The following is a 26,366-nucleotide window of genomic DNA, read 5'->3' on the forward strand; positions in this document are numbered from 1 at the left end:
CCAGTTAGAATGGTCATTATCAAGAAATCTAATAACAACAAATTGCTGGTTGGGATGCAGCCAAAGGGAAATGCTATGCATTGTTTGTGAGAGTGCAAACTTGTTCAGCCACTCTGGAAAGCAGTATGGAGGTTCCTCAAAAGACTATACATAGAGCTCCCCTATGGCCCAGCAATCCCACTTTTGGGTATTTACCCAAATGATCACAAACAAGACCACACTAAAGCTACCAGCATAACCATATTCATTGCATCAGTATTTACTACAGCTAAGATATGGAACCAACCCAGATGCCCCTCAGTAGATGAATGGGTCAAGAAGATGTGGTATACATGTATATATATGTGTATATATATGCACAAATTCTATGCTTCCATGAGAAAGAATGATATTTCCCCATTCATAAGGAAATGGAAAGACCTGGAAAAATTATATTAAGTGAACTAAGCAGACCTAATGAAAAGTAGGTTGCATGGTTTCCCTCATTTGTAATAACCTGAATATGTCTCCGATATCCTTAACAAGGGATCACAGTAGCCCAATTGCTAAGTGCATAGGGTCATATATAATGAAGCGTATTAATGTGAACTTCAAGAATTGTAAACAAGAGGTTCTTATTTTGTCCTGTATGTAGTTAGCTCTTTATTTTTATTTCTCTTAGTTTTCTGTACTTTGTGTCTTGTGTATAAGTTTGTTCCATCTGTGGAAGGAAAAGGAAATCACAGAAACGGCAGGAAAAAGGATGAACTAATGTAACATTGATACTCCCTTGACACTAGGTTGGAAATGAACTCTACAACTTGGGGGGGTGGGGGAGAAAGGGATTAGGGAGGAGTAAGTGGGAGAAAATGAGGGACGGGGAGACAATGATTAAAAGCAAATGTACTCATTACTCATCACTGTAAGCCCCTGCTCATCACCTTTTCAATAAAGCTAAAATAAATAAATAAATTTGTGCCTTTATCACTTGCAACATTGTATATAGTTTTAAAATACACACAGATTATATAAAACTTTTAAGAAATGTCTATAATTTTTTCCTTGACCAGTGAGAGAAGAGGCAGAGACAGAAAAATGAAATTCCTGAAGTGAATTTTCTGACAATTTTCCATGTAACTGCAAAAGGAATTTTGAACTGAGCAACACAGCCATTTGCCTTTAAGATATTGAATGCAGAAGGTTAAATTTACAGAATTTTAACACATAATCTTAAAATGTTAATTATGTTAATATTAAATATACTCATGTATAATTCATAATTATGAATCAGAAGTATTTTGGAAGGAGAGCCACCATCAATATCCTAATTATTAAGATTAGTTCTTTATTACTTTTGTGCTAGTACCAGGGCATGAACCCAGGGTCTCATGTTCTTGCTGCTCAGCTTTCTTAAATCTAGTGTTCTACTACTTGAGCTATACAAGCATCATTGTTTTATAAAAGCAGTAAAATGTTTGTCTTTGTGACTTTAGACTTCTCTCAGGAGCAAAGTTTCTTGAATTGCATTTGGAAAAATGCATTCTGAGAAGATCCTCAGGGATGCATTAGTTTCTGCAGTTATCATTTTGAGTGTGAGTGCAATTACTAGTATTCATTTGGCTTGTATGTGCTATTAGCTGTTAACTTATGAAGAATGGGTATTACTTAGGAAGAATGGGTAAGCTTGGGTTTTAGGCATTAGCTATAATTTTCCTTTACTGGAAAAATTTGGCCACAGTATGGGGGTGGGCAATAGGGGAAATTTTCATTTCATGAAAGCAGTTTAGACAAATTCAAGTGACTTTTCACTTCTTAGAAAACATTCAGCTGCTCTGAATAGTGAGTAGTACTTGAGAATCAATTTGCAGTTTAGGAATGAACAAACTTGGGTCGTGGACATGGCTCAACTTGAAAGTGTGAAGCCTTAATACTGTATCTATGTCATGCCAACCCTAATACAAAAGGCTCAGAAAGCACAAAGCCCTTTGTGTTCAAACTTCCTTACTGCCAAGGAAACAAAAAAATCAACCATCCTAATTGGTAGAGTGCCTGGAATGACCAGGCTCTCAAACTTGGATCTCAATTTCCTTCCTCCCATTAATGAAACTTTTCTCTCTAAGGTAGTCCAATGGGAAGCACGAAATCACTGAATACTGAGATAGAAGGAAACTTCAGGACCATTTAAACCAACGTGACTCACATGGTGTGGAGATTGGAGATAGCTATAGGTCCAGGGCCTAAGTTTGTGGCTAGAAACTAGCACTGAGTTAACTTAAACAGCAGAGTAAATAATTGAGAAATTGTCAGTAAATAATTAGGAAATCTGAGTGGGCTTGAGACAAATTCTAAACTCTAGAATTTGCAAGAGGCAAGGTCAGAAAGGGGACCCTTTGCCAAGAGCACTTTGGATGATATGGAAGTTAGAGCTGGGGCAAGTCAAAGGTGATGAGTTAGTGGGTGTGTTAACTAAGCACAGCGCATGGTTGAAATATGATTGTGGAAATAGCTACAAAAGTTCAGTGCAAAGTAAGAATTTTTCTCCTGCTTCTTTCTTTTCTGCCCTTTTCTCTTTTTCTCCCTGCTCTGCTTTCCTCTCCTTTCTCCTTCTCTCCCCTCTCCTTCTCTACCCCTCCCTCCTCCCCTCTCCTCTTTCCCTTCCCCTGCCCTTCTCTTTCCCCTTTCCTCCTTTTTAAAAATATCAGGCAGGTTTTCTGTAGTTTAAGGTAGCCTAAACCTTACAGTATTCCTCCTCTGCCTCCCAAATGCTAGGATAACAGTCCTATATCACCATGTTTGAGTCTTCAAAATATTTTTTTTATCAGTACAGTTTATATTTAACAAGAGCCATTATCTACCTACAGAAATTGCTATTTGGATTTGAGTAGCAAAATAAAAGTAGTTCTAGAAATGTAACAGTGTAGTTCTTCCTGACCCTCAAGAATGTAATCATTGTTAAGTGGCAGTGCACCCAAACAAGTACTTTTTCATGATAACCCATGCAGAGGTCTATTAATCACTTGAACTCTTATCTTTTCCTGCTTAAAAAAAAATCTTTGCCTATCAAAGTTGATAGATGTGAAGATAACTAAAATCTTGACTTTTCAATTATAAACTTTGCAGTTATTTATGTGTCAACATATTTCTTTTGGCCCTTTATGGTGGTGTGTACTTTTAGTAGTTGTCACTTGGGATTTGGTGGCTGGAAGATTGTGAGTTATATGCTATACCAAGAATAGCATGCTGAGTTTAATTCTCAATACTGAGGGGGAAAAAGAAGTAGAGACTTTGCCCATTCACAATTACACAACAGCATAACAACAAAGTTACTGAGAACACATTTTCTTCCTAGAATTTACCTTGTAGCTAATAGTTTTGATTGTTCCATTTCTTTCATGACTGTTTTTAATCTGGCCAAAGCAACAATACTAAAACAAGAAGAATCTTTTTGAATTAAGCATCTTTTCTTTCAACAGTCCTCTGGTTTGAGCAAAACAATACCACTAGCTGCTTCCCTTACCTAACACATTAATTAACATTAGTAGAAGTGATGAGTGAAATAGACTGATGGTATCCCAGCAGAGGATGGAGGAGGGAAAGAGGAAGAGGGAGGTGCAGGATTTCAATGCATGGAAAACCAACCAGATATGGTTTTGATTGTGAGCATGGATTGAGGAGTTTATACTATAGAGTTGAGAGTCTCTTCATTTGTATTCTAGACCTGTAGAAATTTGTATCACACAAAGCAAAGAAAAGCTGAAAATAGATCATACAGTCTTCACTGTCATTTAAGAACGATTGTAGTTTTCTCCCCAACAGAAAAATCATTAAAAAAAAATCTAACTCAAAAAGAGTTAGAGGAAACCAATCATGAAGTTTGGTAGGCATTTAGCTTCATGGTACTGATACCCCCTGGGGCAGAAGCACTGTCCAGTGGCAAGATTAACCAAGGGCATGCTGACCAAAGGACACTAATTACCACTGCTGAAGTAATCTTTTCTATCTGCACTTACACAAAAGGCTGTATCTAGCACTCTTCGTTTAAATATTTGCATTTACTGACATGCCAAAGGTCTTCTTTGGTGACTAAACATAAAGTTTCAAGACCTGAATAACAGGCTATGGAGAAATAACCAATACTTTTGTGGCTTTGTTCTTCTCAGTATACAATGTACATGCAGTATTCTGTGAGTGATTTCAAAGAAAAATGTAAAAATTCTTATTTTGAAAAAAAATCTACAAAATCCAAATATTCATAAGTTTCTTATTAAGATAAATTTAATGCTGGAGGTGGTGATACAAAATTGTAATTCCTGCAACTTAGATAGAGGAAGACCATGAGTCTGAGGATTTTCCAGGCAAATTTAGTGAGATCCTTCTCTCTCTCTCTCTCTATCCATGCTTCTGCATGAGGCCCTGGGCTCAATCTCCATTGTCACCTCTTGCCAAAAAATTACTCATGCAGTATGTTCTAATTAAATTAAACTTTCTTCACTATCTATTAATATAAGTTCATCCAACCACAGTAATCTTCTAAAGGAAAGTTTCTTTCCAATATTTCAATTTTATATTTTAAAGCTGTGGGATTTTTATTAAATTTGGAAAAATTTAATTTAAAACTCCTATTCTGTTATGATGAATTTCAGTTTCAGTTTAGGTTTCTACCATTTCCTATTTTACTTTAATATAATATTTCAGTGCATAGCTGATAGATACTATTCTTTTCTTTTGCTAGGTAAAATAGTATGAATAGGCTTGGATTTGTAAATTAGTAATACAAATATGCCCAATGGATTGCATGCTTTCTCATGCTCCAGGAATAAGATCTGGAAAAGGCTAGCCTAACCACTGGTTATGAGTAATAGTGCCAATTCTTTCTAGGAAGTCCAAAGTACAATTCTTACTTTATCCAATTTAGTAATTTCCATTTCGTAAGTTAGAACATTTTCTCTATTTCATTTCCAGTATAGTTTTTTTGGTTTTTGAAAAAAGATTTTCTCAGGCAAAAATAATTATAATTTGAGAAGCAGATAGTTTCCACAAGCATACATTTTATTATATATAGTTCATCCAAAAAAGCAAGTCTGATATTCCCTAGCAGAATTTCTTTGATTCATTAATGAGAGAAAGGAATATAGAAAGAAAGAAAGAAAGAAAGGAAAGAAGGAAAGAAAGGAAAGAAGGAAAGAAAGGAAAGAAGGAAAGAAAGGAAAGAAGGAAAGAAAAGAAGCATTTCTCTGTTATATCTTTTAAAAATACTTAGTGCTTGAACTTGGGGCTGGGGTGCTGCCCTTGAACTTATTTTGCTCAAGGCTAGCACTTTACCACTTGAACCATAGCTGCAATTCTGACTTTTTTGGGAGGAAGCTTATTTGAAATGAGTCCCTCAGACTTTACTGACTGGGCTAGCTTAAAACTATGACCCTAAGATCACAGCTTCTGAGTAGCTAGTACTACAAGCATGAGCCCTGGGCACTAGGCTCTTGTTCTATATTAGAAAAAGTCAATTTCCTCCTGATTGGTTCATATGTCTTCATTTTCATAGCAGAAGGATAGAGGAAGACTTAGGTCTTAGGTACAGATCCCCCTGGAGTGGAGAGAATGAGGAAGAAATGTGTTTAAAACATTAAAAATTATCTTTGCTTTGTTCTTAGTCAACATATGAAATTGATTTTGAAATCCGAGAGACTCTTATCTCCAATAAAACTACTAGAAAACTGGAAGTGGTGCTGTGGCTCAAGCGGTAGATCGCTCGCCTTGAGCTGAAGAGCTGGGGGATAGTGCCCAGGCCCAGAGTTCAAGCCCCACGACTGACAAACAAAAAAGAAAAGGAGGAAGGACAGGGCTCAATAGGCAAAAACTATTCCTGAATTTTGACTTTTTAATACTCTATGCATTCTCAGACCGGAGAAAGGAGTGAAGCTCACAGTTGTGATGGAATTCCAAGATGGTTCTCAAGATGTCCAGTGCCTGACGTGCACACCTCCTCTCAGGTTTTGCACAAACTCTGGTCCTGTTCTGAGGAAGTTTTTGCAGGTAAAATCTAAGTCTTCAAATCAATTAACCTGTAGATAGAGAGCTATTCTTCACTAGAAATGTTGATCAGAGGAACTGACCATACCAACAGGGTTCTTTCTGAAGAAAGAGATTTGAATCAATAGATCATTTCCAGTGCTGGATTTGGAGACAGAGGGGCTCCTGGGCCAGTGGATATGGGCTGCCTCTGGTAGCTGAGGTAGCCCCCTGCTGAGAGTCAGAAGGTAGCTAGGATTTCCAGCCTACAGTTGCAAGGAATTGAATTCTTCCTGTAGCCTGAATGTGCTTGAAAGCCAAGTCTCCTCCAGGACCTCCAGGAAGGAACAACACCTTGCTTTTTGAAGATCATGAGCAGAGAACCCAACCATCCTGTGCTTGAGCTTTTCATCTACAGAGCTGCAGATTTAAATCATTTAAGCTATTTGTTGCTATGCAACAACAGAAAACTAATACAAAAAACTGCAATTTGAAAAGGTCTCTAATTTGAATAAAGAAAGTCATTTTTTTAAACTGCTGCTGCAATATTCTGTTGAATGTGTGTGCTATCATTCATCTATGCATTAGCATAGTTTTGCAATGGGAAGAATATTTTGGAGCTATTATGAATAGAGTTGCTAAAAACAGAAACAAACAAGAAAGTAAGAAAGGGGAAACCTGTTAGGCAGGAATGAAAGGCTGCTTGATGCCTATGAAGAATGTCTAGCATTCTCGTAGCTAGCAGATGCAGTTAGCACGCAGGGTGCCCTTGCATGGACTGCGGTGGGAACATTATCACTGTCACTTGGGTCTGCTTTCAACCCAGCATCTCTTTAACTAAAAAATCTGCAGACATTTTTCTGTTGGATCAAAGTACTCTACATCTTTAGGCCAGAGTTGGTATGGAAACTTCTTAGTATCTTGTAGTTTTTAATGTTGCTGTGAGATTTTATTACTGTGCATTTGAGTGACATTAGCCTCTTAATAAAAAGTGATTTCATAAGAGGGAAAAATAGCTTGGTATATGTAATATCTTAGCATATGTGTATGAGTAATGGTTTCATTATCTGTAGAAAAAAAGCATATTTGGATTTAATAAACAGATGGTTTGGGTCTTATTTTCTTTTTTAGTATTTCTTCCTGACACATAAAGATATTTGTTGAGTTGCATTTTTCTGAACACCAAACATTTAAATCTTTCACATTTGACATACCACCTAAAGAACATGGTAATGAATAAAAGGTACAAAGCATTTTACACTCTTATGTGATATTTGACAAGGTCTTTCACATAACTTCAATAAAATGATTAAGTCTTGTGGAGAGGAAAACAGTTTCAAGTGGCAAACTTACGCAAGGATTTAGTTAAACATATTTTTTTCTTTTGGCAAGAATATGATGGTTTTGTAATCAGTTGGAAGCCAATGAAATACAAGCAGAATCTAGTTAATAATCTACAATTATTGGTTAAGGAAGTATATTAGTGCAAATTTCCCTGCATCCATCCTACTTTTCTCTCCTGTCAACCCCACAAGCCTTTGGCACAATGAAGTGGGTAACTTTTATTTCCCTCCTTCTTCTCTTCAGCTCTGCCTATTCCAGGGGTGTGTTTCGCCGAGATGCACGTAAGACATCAGGTTTTTTAACTTTTATTTTCCTGATGAAAGAGCATCAGTTAATGATACATCTTTAAAGAATGGAGCTTTCCTTTGGCATTGTTTATAGAATGTGGTGTTTTATATTTGTGAACCCTTATGTGGTTATGTGTTTAATGTATTTCAAATGCCTTCGAATGTAAATGGTGAGAATTGCTTAGTGAATATAATCTTCTGCATGTGGAGGAAAGCTATACAGAATGACTTAAACTTCACAAAATACAAAAAGGTACATAGGAAAAAAAAGAATTCTTCCATATTATTTAAAAAAGCCTGTGTTATCAATATAAACAGAACTTGCATTTATGCCTAATTTTATTTCAGTGTCTTCTTGTTAGCTGTTCATCGACATTATATGATCATTAAATGTCATTCAGGTTTCAGGATAAAGCTATAATGTTTCTTATTTAAAAATAGTTTCTTTGGTGATTGAGTAACATTCATTTTGGTCTAGAAGACATAGTTTACTATTGTTTTAAGATTTACTACAAGAATCGGAGTTCGACATTCCAATGACAATGAATAACCTGAATTAAACAGAAAGATACGGAAAAAGTGTAGAAAAAGTGGAATCATAACTAGTTGCTATCTTCAGTGTTTCAACATATCATGTTTTTTTCTTCTTCTCCAGACAAAAGTGAGATTGCTCATCGATTCAATGATCTGGGAGAACAGCATTTCAAAGGCCTGTGAGTTCAACTACTGAAGAGTCTGACTTAGGGTTTCTTCTGGCATCTGTTACTACTTAAAGTGCTGAGATCCATCTTGAGGGACTAGACTGGAAAGGGTTGTTGTCCAATAGACTGCATTGATGGAAATGTTCTGCCTTTGTGCTGACCAATATGGCAGCACTGGCCAGATGTAGCTATCAAATACTTTAACCATTGTGAGTGCAGTTGAGGAAAATAACATTAGTTGTGTTTAATTTTAATTGTAAAGAGTTCCACAGGGTTAGTGGATATTGTATTGGATAGCAAAAATCTGAAACTTTCAAATAACTTGGGAACTCTGGAATTCTTGTACAGTGGTGGAAAGACAGTAATGTATGGCTCTTTTACCAAGAAGTCCTGTGGTTTCATGAGAACATTTTTAACTCTGTGTGTGTGTGTGTGTGTGTGTGTGTGTGTGTGTGTGTGTGTGTGTATGTGTGGTGTTGAGGTTATAATTCAGAGCTTAAAATATGCTAGTCAAGTATGCTGTTATAGAACCACATTTCTAGCTGTAATAATTTTTTAGTTTAGTAAGAAACAAAATACTGGTTTATATTTGAAAGCCAATATCACCTTATAGTTTGAGCAAATGAAGTGTGTGTATGTTAGTTTTTTGACTTAAATAACTCAAAGAACTTATATAATCCCTAGTCTTGGCAGATCTATTCTGTATATAGTTTTCTTATTTCCTCTATGTGTGCATACACTTCCAACTACATGTGTGTGTATATACATATAAATACCTTAACCCCCACTCCTCTCTCCTGGTCCTGGGCCTTGAATTCAGGGCCTGGCCACTGTCCTTGGGCCTTTTTGTGCTCAAGGCTAGTGTTCTACTACTTGAGCCACAGTGTCACTTCTGGCTTTTTCTGAGTACTTTATTGGAGATTGGAGTCTCATGGGCTGCCTGGGCTAGCTTCTAACTGTGATCCTCAGATCTCAACCTCCTGAGTAGCTAGGATTATAGGCAAGAGCCACCAGCACCCTGTTTACATGTACACATTTCATGTGGTAGAAATACTTATTTTCTCAGGAAGGCTCACAGGCCTGGCCTATTGTTGTAAATAGGCCTTTTAGATTATTATGAGAAAGAGACAGAAAACATAGTGGGTACATACATACATTTGCTATCTAGACTAGTAACCTGTTTTGTATCAAATTTTCATTGTGCTATATACTTCTCTGTTTCTTATTTCAGGGTCCTGATTGCCTTTTCTCAGTTTCTCCAGAAGTGTCCCTATGAACATCATATGAAATTAGTCAATGAAGTAACTGAGTTTGCCAAAACTTGTGTTGCTGACGAGTCAGCTCCAAATTGTGACAAATCAGTTGTAAGTCCATCTGGATTTTGAAGATTGTTTCTTCTACTTAAGTATTCTGAATATTTCATAGGAACATTCTTTTTCACTTAAAACTTTGTATTAAATGTTTAAATCATAACCAATGTTCCAAAGTTGCTTGGAGACTAAGCTATTGTTTCTTCTGGGGCAGATTCATGGTAGCTGTGTTTACAATTTCAAAAATATCTTTTGGAGACCACACCCACAGCCATCATAGTGTTTAAAATGTCAATTGGCCTCTTGCAACAGATTCCTCAAGAAAGTAAAATTTGACTTTTTTTCATAGAGCTTAATTAGTTTATATGTGTTGGTCAATTATGTTTTATTGATGTTGGAACCTTGGACATTAGATATAAGTTCCTCAATATTTGTATGTTCAACAAGTTATTGTTGATGCCAGGTACAAAATTGCAAAGCAGCTTTTCAGATTTTATTCATCTTACCTAACTGAAATCTTATGCAGGCTGAGTAGAAACATCCCATGTCTTTCCTGCCCAGGCAGCCTTCATGAAAATTAATTAATTAATCAATTACCCAACAATTAATTTGTTAATTATAGTAATCTACTTAATCCTTCATCGACCCAAGCTACATTTCTAATTAAATCATTTTTAAGTTTTATTATCTCTAAGTGGTTATACAAAGGAGCTGCCATTTAATGAAGCTGTTTATAGTTATTCAAATTTTTGATTCTGTGAATTGGACTACTTTAGATACCTGAGCCAAATGGAAGGGTTCAGTATTGCTTTCGTTGACTGGATTATTGCTCTAATATAGCATCCTTCAAGTTAAATTATATGGGCACCAATTATTTTGTCTTCTTTTTATGACTGAGTCATATTCCCTTATATTTCTAGACAAGTCTTCTTAATTCATTTTGTTTATGCATTCACTTGTCAATGGATGTGTAGATTGTTTACGCATTGACTATGCACTGAATAATGCTCAGGGAATGTGAGAGTACTAAAGTAACGGAAGTAAGAGTGTGATTTTTAAAAAGTACTGATCTGTATCAATTTTGTTATCTCCATGAAATATCAGGATAGCATTTTGCTGCTCCTTTTAGTCCCATTAATATTTTTAAAATAATATGAAAGCAGCGTACTCAGTCATTATGAAACATGGAAATTTTTGGTATCTTGAAATAGGTCTTCAAAAGAAGAGGCCTATATTTTCCTCACCACTCAAATGACACGTAGACTAGATCATATTTAACTTGTCACTAAAGCATTTCCTCTTACTTTTATCTGCAATAATCTCTCTCTCACTCAGACTCACTACCTTAACTCCATACAACACTATACTTCTATGGGTGAAAATTTTAAGATACATTTTTGAAATATTAATAAATTCTATCAAAAGCAATATATGGAGTTACAAAACCTTTCATAATAAAAACTAATGACCAAGAAAAGAATTTAATTAAAGATTTTTTTTAAATTAAAGTTTCCTGAGTAAGAAAAGGAACTGTTTTATTGTGGTAAAAATAAGTGGTAGGGGTGTTATTTCTCAGCTTTTAATAGCATGTTCTAAAATTTGGGCCTTTCAAAAAGTAGCAAGTCAAATGAAAAATTGGGCACTCTACTTCCTAATGTGAATTCTGTTGGCTCTTTAAACACTTTGAATTTTGCCATTTTGGCCACTCTTCTAAATCTTTAGTACTTTATGGGTGGCAGAGTAAAGAAATACTTCATAGAGCCTTTAACTGTCTCGTATGTGTCTATTTTATTGATCATAAGTAATACTGTAGCAGCAGATTGTCATGAATTTATACAGTTTCCAGGGAAACTAAATACAGCCTGGCAAATATTTTATTAATTAAGATTTTTCTTGGTAAGTTCTATAGTTTTTAGTCCATCACACTTTTTTTCTGAATTTATTTTTCATTGATATATAAAACACACAGTAATTTATGTTTAAGGGATATCATGTAATGCTTTAATGCATGTATACTTCATAGATGCATAAACATACAATGTGTATGCTTTCCTTTTATCAGCATATCAGGCTTACCTTATTGCTCTACTGCTCACTGACTATAAAGAAAACAAGGTGATTCTCATTAATTTCAAGACTTCTCTCTCCTATCTAGGCCACTCTTTTTGGAGATAAGGTATGTGGCCTTCCATCTTTTCGAGAGCACTATCCTGAGATGGCTGACTGCTGTGGTAAACAAGAACCTGGGAGGCACGAATGCTTCTTGCAACACAAAGACGATAGCCCTAACCTGCCTCCCTTAGTGAGACCCGAGCCTGAGGCCATGTGCACCGCCTTTCAGGAAAATGAAGGCCCATTTGTGGGACAGTAAGTAACTGAATGTGTATGTTTCAAATGATAAAATAAAGAATAACCCTGCAGGCAGGTCTGTACTTTTGATAGCAATTATCATACATTAAGAGTTGGAGGTTATATGTGTAGATTTTTTTTTTTTTTTTGTGTCCGGTCGTGGAGCCTGAACTCTGGGCCTGGGCGCTGTCCCTCAGCTCTTCAGCCCAGGGCTAGCGCTCTACCGCTTGAGCCACAGCACCACTTCCGGCTTTTTTCTTTTTTTGTTTATGTGGTGCTGAGGAATCGAACCCAGGGCCTCAGGCATGCAAGGCAAGCGCTCTACCACTGAGCCACCTTCCCAGTCCCTAGATTGATTTTTTTAAGTAATATTTGATCTCATAAAATTCTACACAACAAATACATGATCAAAGGTTTTTTTTTAAAAAAAAATCTAGAAACAGGATAGGACCTGTTCCATAAGTATAACAGTGGCATGTATTAAAATATATACATATATATATATACATATACATATATATGCATACAAGATATAGGTATTTTCAGAATTGATTTCATTATAGTCAGCCACATTAGGTCATTTATCTATTTACACACACACAGCAATTTGGTCCATTATAACTCGGAATGACAAATTGAATTTGATAAATTACAAGTCTGTGGGGATTGAATATTTGGGGAGGGAATATTGACTCTAATTGTTCCTGCAATATTGTGTTGCTGCACAACCATGATGATCTGTTTCCTTTTTCACAAAATTCAGTTATTTGCATGCAGTGGCCACAAGACATCCTTACTTCTATGCCCCAGATCTCCTTTACTATGCTGACAAGTACAGACAAGTGATGACAGAATGCTGCCAAGCTGCTGACAAAGGGGCTTGCCTGACACCAAAGGTAGTCCTTTAGAAGGAGAAGAGCCAGCTCACCGTGCAGCCTCGCGTTTTGACCATTTTATCCTGGATTCAGGAATCCTAGCTCTCTGATAGAAAGTTCCTGCATGGTCAAAAGAGCCTTGAAAGAGGGGGGAAGGAGAGGAAGAGGGAGAGAGAGAGAGGGGAAGGGGGAGGGGGAGGAGGAAGGAGAGGGAGGGGGGATGGAAAGAGAACCCACAACTCCAACTCCCTTTCTGGTGCTGGCTTTTGCTCATTGGTTGGCACTCTACCACCTCAGCCACCACTGCAACCCTAAGTATTGGTTATTTCTTCCCTTCTCCTCCACTCGCGCTCTTATGTGTCCCAAAGAGCTTTCTTTTTCTCTGCGGAGCCTAGTATCCTGGGGGGGCCTGACATACAGATCTGACATGGCAGATGGAATCTTCCTGCCTGTGTTCAAATGTCAAATATCCTACCATTCTGAATGCTGGCTGGTGATTGCATCAGCGAAGGGCCACAGTGTGTGTGTGTGTGTGTGTGTGTGTGTGTGTGTGTGTGTGTGTGTGTGTGTGTGTGTGTGTAGGGCATTCAGCCAGAGGTCATTTAGTTTTTCCATAAATGATCATGTGCTTCATTCCCTTTCCTGGGAGAACTCGTTGATTTTTGTTGTTGTTGTTGGTCGTGGGGCTCGAACTCTGGGCCTAAACACTATCCCTCAGCTCTTCAGCTCAAGGATAGCACTCTAACACTTGAGCCACAGTGCCACTTCCGGTTTTCAGGTGATTAATTGGAGAGATGAGTCTCACAGACTTTCCTGCCCAGGCTGACTTTGAACCGAGATCCTGAGATCTCAGCCTCCTGATAACTAGGATTACAGGCATGAGCCACCGGGCTGGCTCATTGATTTTTTATTTATTACCCCCTCCCCCCCCTCAAGCTTAAACTTGGAGCCTGGGCGCTGTCCCTGAGCTCTTTTGCTCAAGGCTAGTGCTTTACTACTTTGAGCCACAGTGCCACTTTAGGTTTTCTGGTAGTTAATTGGAGATTAAGACCTGCCTGCCCAGGTTGACTTTGAACAGAGATCCTCAGATTTTAGCCTCCTGAGTAGCTAGGATTACAAGCCAGAGCCACCAGCTCTCTGCCAACTTCATTGATTTTATGGGAGCTAGTGGAGGTGGGACTGAAGTGAATTGTGCCAAAGCTATCTTGTCAGCACAGTTTATTTCCTGGCATATTAATGTGTTCTCACAGCAGTGTACCCCCACTCCAGCAATGTCAATTTGCTCTTCAACGTCTGCTTTGGCATATGTCATTTAAGTTTATGGAGGTCTGTTTGGTAAAGAATTTTCCTTTTCTAACTTTTTCAAATGGATTTCATTTTGTAGTTAGATGCATTGAAAGAGAAAGCACTGGCTTCATCAGCCCAACAGAGATTCAAGTGTGCTAGTATGGAGAAATTTGGAGAAAGAGCTTTCAAAGCATGGTAAGTATATAAGTATATAAATGTTTATAGATCTATAAAGTATCTATAAAGTATATATGTATATATAAAGTATATATGTATATGTAAAGTATATATGTATATGTAAAATATATGCACATATATATATATATAAAGGAAAATTTAAAGAAAATGTCATATTTTAATGATGTATTGTTTAGTTGGCAAAATTATATTTGGCAATTTACATAATATTTTCAATTCATTATTTTGTTTGTCTAAAACATGGTGAGAAAAGTAAGCCAGAAAGAAGAAATAATTTGACTAGATTTTTGTATTTTTCATCTTTTAAGTTGTCAAACAAACTTGAAGTCATTGGCTTTTTTTGTCCTAAAAAGACAGATAATTAGTTGTTGATCATCAGTGGCTTATGCCTGTAATTCTAGCTACTCAGGAGTCTGAGACCTGAGGGTAGTAATTTGAAGCAAGCCCAGGCAGGTAAAAGCTTGGGACTCTGCTCTCCATTTAACCACTCAAAAGCTAAAAGTTCATGGATTGGTGGTTCATTAACCTTGAGTGAATAAAGCTAAGAGACATTGCACAGGCCCCAATTTAAGCCCCACTACCAACTCAAGAAAGAAAAAAGGAAAAAAGGAAAGAAAGAAAGAAAGAAAAAAAGGAAGAAAGAAAGAGAGAAAGAAAGAAAGAAAGAGGACAGACACTTCAATGAGTTTAATTTATAAAGTCTAGGGATCTTATTTTAATGGTTATTGTTATTAGTTTGCAACCAGTAGTCAGGCTCTTTATTTTATTTTTCTACTCAGTCTGAAAGTGTCTATTTATGTTAAGATCATTAAATTAATCCATTTATTAAGTATTTACTTCGAACTTTCTCATAATTCACACTTTGTTGTTAGCCTCAAGCCTTTATGGAGGCCATAGATTTTGTATCACTTAACTGATTCTTGAGTTAGTTAATCCTTGAATATTTGAATAATTACTGCCTGTCCCTCTGATTCCTTGTCCATTAGTCAATAACGAATTAACATTGCAGGGGACAAACTGAAGATGACAGATCTTCCATGCTCCTCAGCAATTATCAATTGAGTTATTTTTGGCCACCAATCCTCCTATTCAAATCACCAGATCAAACCAAACAATGCACAGAGCAAACCTAGTGAAAACAACTGGTAGTTAGTTACACAGGTTGTGATTTGTTCTGGGAAAGGAATCTATTTTATCCAATTTAGATAATCTGAAGTGATTTTGGACAGAAGAACCTTAGCATATTACATCTTGTCATAGAGTATAGAGCCTGGAACAACAGAAACAGAAATTGCTGGAACAAGTCCTTGTTTTAAAAGTAGGCATCATAAAAACTTCCCCATTCTGTAGCATTTGTAGAATTTGGATTTGTGTTATCAGAGATCTTTGGAAGTCAGAATGAATATGTTATTTAATGAAAAGATAACTGATGTGTGTGTGTGTGTGATACCTTTCAGATTTCCTAATTTAATCCTTAGTGTAGTCCTTTGATATAATATATTGTGTTGAAATTTCCAAGGCTGAAAGAGAGGCTAATTAACTTGGCTATAGTCACATTGCTAAGACCTGAAGGCAGATCTAGCTCCAAATTTGATATACTTTAGACCTTTGTTGATCTTTGTTTTTTGATTTTGAGAATCACTGATTCTCAATCCACCACACACTCTGTTACAATGCATAATTCTGCCCAATGAATAAAAAGGTAACTGATTAGTTCCAATCTAACATTAAAATAAGCAATAAATTAAAAGAATTTCTCTAAGGGCATCTTGAGTTTTCTTGCATACATGGTATTTTCCTAGTGTTTCCACATAAAATATTATAAGATACTCATATTTTGTTGGGGCAATTTTTTTTTAAGGTCAGTTTCTCTTCTGAGCCAGATATTTCCCAAAGCTGATTTTGCAGAAATTTCCAAGATTGTTAAGGATCTGACTGAAGTCACCAAGGAGTGTTGCCATGGCGATGTGCTTGAATGTGCAGACGACAGGGTAAAAGGCCACTTATTTATTTTGGGGTGTTTACAGGCTTAAGTAGTAGAATGAATATTGTATGCTGTCATGTGGGGGCTGAGGGGGGCTCATATGGTCTTCTCTGTTGCATTTGTTCTGTCTCCAAGCTTTTTTGTGGTGACATTTTTAACCTGCAACCTAATCACTAAGTAACCTAAAAAGATGTTCATTGTTATGTAACTCTTATCAGTCAAACTAATGAAGGATACAAGCTTAACCTGAAGGTGGAGCACTATGAAGGGAGATTGCTAGGGTACTTTGAGGAGATAGAAGGAGTTGGATAAGAGCAAGATATAAGAAAAATGATGTATTGTTTCCCACTTAGTGTTAATTATACCAATATTCAGCACAGTCTACTTTTCTCTCAATCTGTATTTTGTCTCTTCTTCAAAGCTTAAAAATGTGAGCAGATCAGAATCCTCATGTATCATGATAATCCCTAGAAAAATCTAAGACATGTGTTATATAGGTAGGGTGGTGATCTTGACTCATTTTTCAAATATCTGCTATACTTCACCTAGTTGCTTGGTTTCAGAGTTGCAGTCGATATTTGGAAGAATGGCACTGAATCTTAATAAACTTTTAAGCATTCTGTCAATGGGCATATAGAATTAACTGAAAACTCAAATTAACAAAAAAATTTAAAACAAATAATAACTTGTGCTTGACTAGTCTTTGTGATGCTGACAAACTCAGAGCTTCGTTCTTGCCAGCTGTAGAGTGGCAGCTGAGGCACAATGCAGGACTTCTGTTTTAGATAGAGTCTCCTGATTTTGCCTGGCTTACCCTCTATTGGCAATCTCTTGCTGTTGTTCTTTAGTACCTGGAATTTCAGACACAATCCACTATTCAATGCTTTTTTGTTGAGATAGGGGCTCACTGACTTTTTTGCCTGTTGTGGGCTCAAAGTTTGATTAGCCAACCCCTATTTTTGAGAAATGCCACTGTGTGTGTGTGTGTGTGTGTGTGTGTGTGTGTGTGTGAGAGAGAGAGAGAGAGAGAGACAGACAGACAGACAGACAGACAGGGACAGAGACAGAGACAGAGAGAGACAGAGACAGAGAGACAGAGAGACAAAGAGACAGAGAGAAAGAGAGAAAGAGAGAAAGAGAAAGAGTTTGAGTGAGAATATTTAAGTCATCCTATCTGCATTTCAGGCTTCGGAATAACGACAAAAATCATGTTTATTATAAAAGGCATGTCGTTTGTGAATGGTCTTAGGACATGAAGAAATTATTATGCATATCCAGAAAACCTATCTGGGGAAAACATAGCAATGCCAGCATATAACAAATATTTTTCATCTTGCTAACAGGCGGACCTTGCCAAGTATGTATGTGAAAATCAGGATTCAATCTCCAGTAAGCTGAAGGAGTGCTGTGACAAGCCTGTGTTGCAGAAAGCCCACTGCATTGCTGAGGTGGACAAAGATGACATGCCTGCTGACCTAACCCCCTTAGAGGCTGATTTCGTTGAGGATAAAGATGTTTGCAAGAACTATGCTGAGGCAAAAGATGTTTTTCTGGGCACGTAAGTAGACAAGTAGTCATCTTTGTCTAGGTTTAATATAGCTACATCAATCAGGAAAATATAGGGGCTTTCTTTTTGAAATTAACAGAATCTTGTGCTGCCAAGAATGCCTCTTCAACGTCTTTTGTCTTGTCCTTAAACTTTGCGTGATAAAAAGGAATCAGCTCAAAACTTTGTGATGAAATAGTGCATTCTCCAAGAAGAAGATCAATGTTCTTAGTGGTATCAGTGCCTGGAAATATTGCTATCAATATTTGCTTGTATATAAATTATGTGTATATATGGCTCATTCCTTCAATCACTTCTTCTAAGGGTATTGACCAAACATCTAAAGGTTATACATAAAAATAGAGGGTACCTTTTCAATCACCTATTGATATCTACATACCTGCATCTGTCCATCATTATGAAGGCAGCAGATATACATGAATAGAAAAGTATAAAGTCTGGTCCCAGCTGGCGCACATTTGGATGAAGAACAGAATTTGAATAGTGTGGTGAGGGCAATATGAAATTAAATAACAAATAAATATATACTTTCATTAAGCATAGTGATAAAATTTCATTAAGCATAGTGTTGTTGAATGATTTTGTTCCATACTTGTTATGCCCTATTGACTAAATATGGTGCACGTAATAATATGCTTACTATGCTCCAATTATGTGTCTCACAGGAGAATAAAAGGAACATATATATTAAATATATTAAACGTATGCATGTACATGTGGATATCCATATATACACATCTATATAACTTTCAGAGTTGTTTTTAGATATGATCAAATGAAAGTATGTAGAAAAATTGAAGTTATTGTTGTCAAACATGTAATATATGTCAGACAATGTATTTGTTGTGCATAGATTATGTCATGTATTTCTCACAACCCATCTTATGAGATCAGTAGGAGAATCTCACCATTTGTTACAGGAGAAAGGTGAACTGAACCTTCTTGTGAAAGAGCCTTAAATCTGTACCCCAAGTCTCTTCCCACTAAATTTTACTGTGGAGGGATTGGGTATATGTAGCCTTTTGGAATATTACTGACCTCAGAATATGAGATACTCTTGAAGTTAACCTATATAATTTTTGTTGCCCATTTGTTCCACTAAATCTGTGTTCACCTCAATTAGATTCCTGTATGAGTATTCAAGAAGGCACCCTGACTATGCTGTCAGTATGCTGCTAAGACTTGCCCAGAAATACGAAGCCACCCTGGAGAAATGCTGTGCCGAAGCTGATCCTCCTGCCTGCTATGGCAAAGTGGTAGGTCCTTGCAAAAAGGAAAACTGTGACAGCTTGACAATTCTAAACACGAGAGAAAAAAACAACAAGACTATGAAATCATCTCTCATGCAATTTGGGTATTTTCTTGAAATCTATTCAGTTTGATACTCTTAAACATTATAAGGAAACTTGTTTTAGATACAATGGAGTCATAATATTCAACATCTATCCTATGAAACTAAGAAAATTGAGAGGTAGGGTTAGGAGGCCTGAGGGAGAATATGAAAGGGGTGACATCGATCAAGTTGCATTGTACTTACAAACTGATTTGTTGAATGGTAGCTCCTTTGTCCTACTACTTAAAGATAATAAAACATAATTAAACAACAACAAAAAAAGAGTCATCCAGGCGCCAGTGGCTCACACCTGTAATCGTAGTTACTACGGACTCTCAGTATCTGAGGATCGCAGTTCAAAGCCAGCCCAGGCAGGAAAGTCCATGAGACTCTTATCTCCAATAAACCACCAGAAAACCAGAAGTGGTGCCATGGCTCAAGTGGTAGAGGGCTAGCCTTGAGTTGGAGAGCTGAGGGACAGAGCTCAGGCCCATAGTTCATGTCCTATAAATGACCAAAAAAAAAAATTAGTCAAATAGGATGGCTGGTGAATCATAGAATGGTTGGTCTAAAAAAGAGATATGAAAACAGACATGTCTTCAAAGCCTTCTCTCTCCATATTCTTGAGAACAAAGCAAGATACAATGAACTTAAATGTAAGCTATTTAACAGATTGAGCTAAGAGATATAACAGAATTTAATGCACCCCAAAGTTGTCAAGTGCTAGAAATAATATCTCAAGCAAGACAGTCTCAACATATAAAGTTAATAAGTTGAATGTAATATGACAGATGTGGTATTGAGGATCTACTCCTGTGTCTATGGGCAGAAAGGAGGAAGAGATAAAATATGACCTCTGTGGTCCTCAGGGGATTACTATAAATGGAATTTTTTTATGTTCCAGTTTGGCGAATTTAAGCCTCTTGTGGAGGAGCCTCAGAATTTAGTGAAACAAGCTTGTCAGCAGTTTGAGAAGCTTGGAGAATATACATTTCAAAATGAGTAAGTGCTTTTGATTATTTTTTATTGTTCAATACCATATAGAAGCCATCTACTGTATGCCTTATAGTAATGAGAATACATTATATCTTTCTAATCCCTATATGTCAATAAATATGAATAGAGAAAAATAATTGATATGAGATGTAGGATGGAGTAGCATCAACCTGTGTCTTGTTTACAAATATGGTCTCTTTAGATTGAGAATTATTGGAGTAGGACCTTTAATAAAAAGTTTGGTACATTGTACTGAGGATGTCCCTTTTAGCTTAGGGGATACTTCACAAGAAAATAAACTACAGCAATGTTTTCGAGTGTCAGAAGAAACTCAAGATGTGATATAAAAACTGAACATAAAGCATAAAAAATAGAATGCATATGTGAATGTTACATTTATAATAATTCATTTGGGAAAAATTTGAATTTGTAGGAGATATAGCTAAACTTGAATGGAATGGTTAGAGTCTTCTTTTCCTATATAGATAGTTCCTCCATAGAAGAGACAGAAGGTCCTGTGAGAGTAATATTCTAATTCAGTACACCCTTGTGTACAGAAAGTGAGATGTGGGATGGGAAACATCTTTCGTTGTGAAGTTCACATATACAACACTCTTCTAACTATAGACATTAGGGAAAACAATAATGAATCAGACATTTTTTTTGTTCATTGAACAGATTACAGACATACATTGACTTTTCGTGATGACTGGCATTCTTCATAAGTGATCATTGCCTGTCCTGGTAATGTGCTAGGTTAATTGCATTCTTCATTTCTTTAAACTGAATCTTTGTGCCTTCTCTATAGAGTGAGATATAATTTACCCCTATTTTCACTCATGTATTTCAAGTTTCTTTGGATACTGATGTATATAAACTCCACAACAGGATTTATTGAAAGAAAGAAGCAATATTAAATGCATTAGCTACATTGAGATATAATATAATAATATATATAATAAGATAAGATAATAAGATAACTCAATTTCCTAAGCTTATAAGAGAAATCTAAGACAATACCTTTTGGCATATGAATTCAAAACAATGTTTCTTGAGTTGCTTAGCATAAGGCTTTCTTGTAACTATGGCACTATCCAGGAGATGAAGATAATTTGTTGAATGGAAAATAGGAGCACTTTAGTTGATATTGTAAATTTTTCTCTTCTTAATATACTATGTTAAATAATGACAATGTTTTACCTTTTTTTTTTTTTGGGTCCTGTCATGGGGCCTGAACTCTGGGCCTGGGCGCTGTCCCTCAGCTCTTCAGCTCAAGGCTAGCACTCTACCACTTGAGCCACAGCACCACTTCCGGCTTTTTCTTTTTTGCTAATGTGGTGCTGAGGAATCGAACCCAGGGCCTCAGGCATGCAAGGCAAGAGCTCTACCACTGAGCTAACCTTCCCAGCCCCAACAATGTTTTATCTATATAAAACCCCATTAATTTTTTTTTGTGCCAGTCCTGGGGCTTGAACACAGGGCTTAGGTACTGTCTCTGAGCTTCTTTTGCTCAAAGCTAACACTCTACCCCTTGAGCCACAGTGCCACTTCCAGCTTTTTTTGTTTATGTGGTGCTGAGGAATTGAACCCAAGGCTTCATGCATGCTAGGCAAGCACTCTACCACTAAGCCACATTCCCAGACTTGGACCACTTTTTTTCAAACAGGCTTATAATTCGTTACACCAAGAAAACACCTCAGGTAGCGACGCCAACTCTTGTGGATGCTGCAAGAACCCTAGGAAAAGTGGGCACCAAGTGTTGTGGTCTTCCTGAAACAGAGAGACTGCATTGTGTTGAAGACTATGTGAGTCTTTTATTTGACCAATTTGTTAACAATGATCTTTTTGTCTTTAGATATCGACAATCTAATTTTTAGGAGCACTGATAGTTTAACCATTTTGTGTGTATGTGTGTGTGTGTGTTAGTAGCAGCCAGGGTTTGTTTACCTATATTATAGTGAATTCCAAAATTGGGACTAAATGTGTCAAAGGCAACAATGTGTTTTGAAAAAAAGTCATCTGTCTTTATTGGCTGTTCCTAGCCTTTTAGAAGTCTTCCTAGCATTTTCTAAATTTTTTCTTCAGGTATCTATTTCTTCCTCCTCCACCTCTTCCAACAGCACCTTAGGATATATAACCTCAAATGATTTTTTTAAGTGCATTATTTTAAACCTCTAAATATACTCACTTAACATTCAGCATTAGAAAAAAAAATCCTTCGTATTTAGGTCTGACTGTAAAGAAATTGCTTCCTCAATAAATATTGGATGTAAAGTTGCACGTTTATGTGGTACTATGTTTGGGAAATGATTGTTTATACCATTTCCAACTTTACTTTCTTTGATTTTTTTCTGTACTATTTTCCCTGCTCTTTAGCTGTCCCTGGTGCTGAACCAGTTCTGTACGTTGCATGAGAAGAACCCGGTGAGTGAGAGAGTCACTGAATGCTGCACTAAGTCTTTGGTGAACAGGCGACCTTGCTTCAGTGCACTGCCAGTGGATGAAACCTATGTTCCCAAAGAGTTCAACGCTGAAACGTTCACCTTCCATGCTGACTTTTGCGCACTTCCAGAGACGGACCAACAGCTCAAGAAACAAATGTGAGTGGTATTTCATTACTGCATGTGTTTGTAAATTTGATAAGTGACAATTGAAGAACTAATTCTAATATAGCCATTATATTCTTTGGGGAAAAGCATCTAAGTGTTACCCTTATTAAGCTAATAAAATTGTTAAGAAGTAAAGAATGATATTTTTCTTAACAATAGAACACATATAATATGTGTGTGTGTGTGTGTGTGTGTGTGTATGTATATATCAAAATCCAAATATTTTTTTGGGTCTGGTCGTGGGGCCTGAACTCTGGGCCTGGGCGCTGTCCCTCAGCTCTTCAGCTCAAGGCTAGTGCTCTACCACTTGAGCCATAGTGCCACTTCTGGCCTTTTCTGCCTATGTGGTGCTGAGGGATTGAACCCAGGACCTCATGCATGCAAGGCAAGCATTCTACCACTGAGCCACCTTCCCAGCCCCAAATTTTAAAATATCCATTGTTATATATAAAACACAAATTTTTATTATATTATTCTATATTTTTATTATATATAATATATATAAGCTTGCCTGCAAATTATTCAATGATTTTTTTTTTTGGATAAAAACCACTTTAGAATAAAATCTCAGGCTATCCTATGAGAAAAAGCTATACAACTTACCAGTTATTTTTATAGACATTTATTTAAAACATGGGGTGATTTGCAACGATTTTCTCATTTGATCCCCTCATCAAGGCTAGTAGGGTGTATGGTAAGCATATACAGATAAGAATAGGAGGTAACCGAATGCCTGAGCCTTGTCTAGAGTAGCCTGCCTCTGAGACTCCTGATCTTCACCGATAACACGGTCATCCTTACCCTCTCCACACTTTCTTTTTGTGAGTAAACATTTTCCTGCTCTTTCTTCCTTTTTGTATCCAAATACAGGACAATTGCTGAGCTGGTGAAACATAAGCCCATGGCCACGGAGGAGCAACTGGCCACTGTTGTGGGGAAAGTCTCAGCTTTTCTGGAGAAGTGCTGCAAGGCTGATGATAAGGAGGCCTGCTTCGCTGCAGACGTACGGGAGTTGTTCTCCTTCCTATATGTAACCTCCATTTCTGGGCCGGAGCTCTGTCCCTCAGCTCTTTAGCTCAAGGCTAGCGCTCTGCCACTTGAGCCACAATGCCAGTTCTGGCTTTCTGGTGGTTTATTGGAGATAAGAGTCTCATGGACTTTCCTGCCCAGACTGGCTTTGAACCACGATCCTGAGATGGCAACCTCCTGAGTAGCTAGGATTATAGGTGTGAGCCACCAGCACCCGGCAGGGATTAGGCAATTATATTTAAACGGAAGGGCATGAAGAACACAGCTGATTCTGTGTACATATGTACAGTCATCTTGCACAACGACTTCAGGTGTTCTTGGTTTCTATCTCCTGCTGTGCTGTAGCACAACATTGAACAATTATGATGCCTTAACTATTCCAAGTTCAGAATACTGAAATATTTGTAGATTCTGAAACAATGCACTAACTTACTTCAGCATATTTGTAAAAAGTGCTGGTTTGTGAGTTGATCGAGTCTATAGGTTACCCAGGGACATTTAAATTTAAATAGCTCAACCTTTTAGTAATATCTTCTGATAATAGTTCTTCCTTTTTGGAAACAATGGTAATCAGACAGATTATAGATAATATTTATATATAAACAAATACTTATTTTTATGTAAACACATGCTTTTTTGTTTATATATAAGTAAATATATGTATATTTTTTGTACACAAATACATATGTACATGCAAACATATACATAAATATACAAATTTGTAATTCATGTGAAATCATTATGTCACCACCAATGAGTATAAAATTGCTATGTAAAAAATTCTAATAGTTGGGGAGGTGGGGCGGGAAGGCTTGGTAGGATAAAACAATGCTCGATGGGAAATGTACTCATGTAATAGTAACACTAACATCTTCCAACATCTGTCCTTTCTCACATTCAGGGCCCAAAGGCTGTTGCTGAAAGTCAAGCTGTCTTTGCTTAAAACATCAAAATCACAACCATCTCAGGTAACTATGGATTACCTTAAAAATCTAATTATAATCAATTATGGTTAAAATATCAAAGTTGACTCTTTGTCAGGAGCCATAGAGACAAGCATCAGCCATTGTCCTTAGTTTTGTATGTGTGGTAACTATCTATACATGCATACACAGAAATACATATGGATAATTAATTATCATAATAGTGGCTGAATCGGGAGCCATTATTATTCCCCTTTTGTAGATGAGACAATGAATTCATAGATAAGGATGTCCGTTAGGTCAGTAATCATGCTAGTGTAATGGAAAGGTAAATTCACAATTCAGCTTAAGAGTTACCTGGAAGCTTATTCTGACACATATGATGTAGTGCATAGCTTTATTCAATAGTGATGGCCCAGTGGGGAGACAGTCTATGTATTAGGCATTCAGGGGGAGATCAAAAAATTGTTGAACATTGATGGTTTCATACAATTCAATTTAATAGTTCAACATTTTACTGGCAGATGTGATAAACCTGGCTTATATGATCTTCCACTCTGTAATGAATAATAGTCTCTTACTAAATTTCCATTGTGTTAACATACTAAGCTTTAATAATTTTTTTCTTCTAGTGGCAATAAGTCCTACTCTAAAGTAAATACGTAAATAGAATCATGACTGACCTATTTTCTTTGTAATAATTTGTACAAGATTTCAAAAACAGAATGTCAGTTGTTGAAAAGCAAGTTGGTTGGCAGGATAATACTGGTTAGTTACTTACTGTTCCAAGGAAACAAACTGCATCTCAAAACCTAGACATATCAAAATGTGATTTTCTTCAGTCCTAAGTGGGAAGGTGTTCGTCCTAGAGTTCCTAAGTAGACAAGATACCTTTTGTTTGCAATAATTTAGGCAAGCAGCAGGGAGTTAGAGAATAGCTCTGAGGAGACATGAGCCCTGATTAGACGCCTGAGGAGTTGAGTACTCCTGTACTGAAGAGAATCCATCACATTTGCCCCTTTGTTCTTGGCTTACCCCAGAAGAAGGAGAGCTGAGCTAAGTGCAGGACAGGCCTTATTTATTTCCCTAGTTTCAATTGCAGAAAAAGAAGGCAATTCAGCATTTGTTCTATCAGATTGGAAAATACAAACAGCTCTTAACATTTCTTCTTTTGTTTTTCAGTCTTCCCTGAAAAAAGAAGAGAAAGAGAAATGAAGAGACAGAGCTATCATCCGCCTGTCTTTTCTGTTGGTCTAAAATCACCACTATCCAAGAAACACACATTCCTGGAATATTTGACTCCTTTTCTCTGTATTTCAATTAATAAAAAGAAAAACAAATATATACTGTTGTTCAGGACTGTTATTTCCCTAAGGTATATTATCATCATGAAATTTTGGTGGGCTTTGTGAGAATTTCAGTATTTTTTCTCTTATTCCACCTCTCATACCATCTTAGAGGATTTCTAGTTCCTTGTGAGCTAGCAAATGGAGATAAATACTAATACTCTGCTGAGTTGTGGAATGATTACTATCATTCAAAGTAACATTTTAACATCACAATAATTCAGAATAAAACAACAACAA

At 36.8% G+C, this 26,366-nt stretch overlaps 1 protein-coding gene and 1 long non-coding RNA gene across 2 annotated transcripts in view; one reads left to right on the forward strand and one right to left on the reverse strand.

Annotated features, from left to right (window-relative positions):
- The window catches only part of LOC122106882, a 32,965-nt gene extending 8,146 nt beyond the window's left edge, over positions 1-24,819 (reverse strand). The window contains exons 1-2 of the long non-coding RNA XR_006147245.1: positions 24,753-24,819; positions 217-220 (exon numbers count right to left, since the gene is read on the reverse strand). This is a non-coding gene — a long non-coding RNA (uncharacterized LOC122106882). The remainder of the gene's footprint in view (positions 1-216; positions 221-24,752) is intronic.
- LOC122106880 (albumin-like) lies at positions 7,504-26,124 on the forward strand. The gene is made up of 15 exons (XM_042678423.1): positions 7,504-7,613; positions 8,275-8,332; positions 9,552-9,684; positions 11,786-11,997; positions 12,743-12,875; positions 14,239-14,336; positions 16,201-16,330; positions 17,667-17,881; positions 19,014-19,146; positions 20,128-20,225; positions 21,886-22,024; positions 22,596-22,819; positions 23,699-23,831; positions 24,759-24,825; positions 25,963-26,124. The coding sequence occupies exons 1-14, from the start codon at positions 7,535-7,537 to the stop codon at positions 24,798-24,800; spliced, it is 1,827 nt and encodes a 608-aa protein (XP_042534357.1). The 5' UTR covers positions 7,504-7,534; the 3' UTR covers positions 24,801-24,825; positions 25,963-26,124.
- Positions 26,125-26,366: the final 242 nt, after the last annotated feature.

This window comes from Dipodomys spectabilis, unplaced genomic scaffold (genome assembly GCF_019054845.1).
Source record: "Dipodomys spectabilis isolate Male_0828 unplaced genomic scaffold, ASM1905484v1 ptg000043l, whole genome shotgun sequence".
Classification (NCBI taxonomy): Eukaryota; Metazoa; Chordata; class Mammalia; order Rodentia; family Heteromyidae; genus Dipodomys; species Dipodomys spectabilis.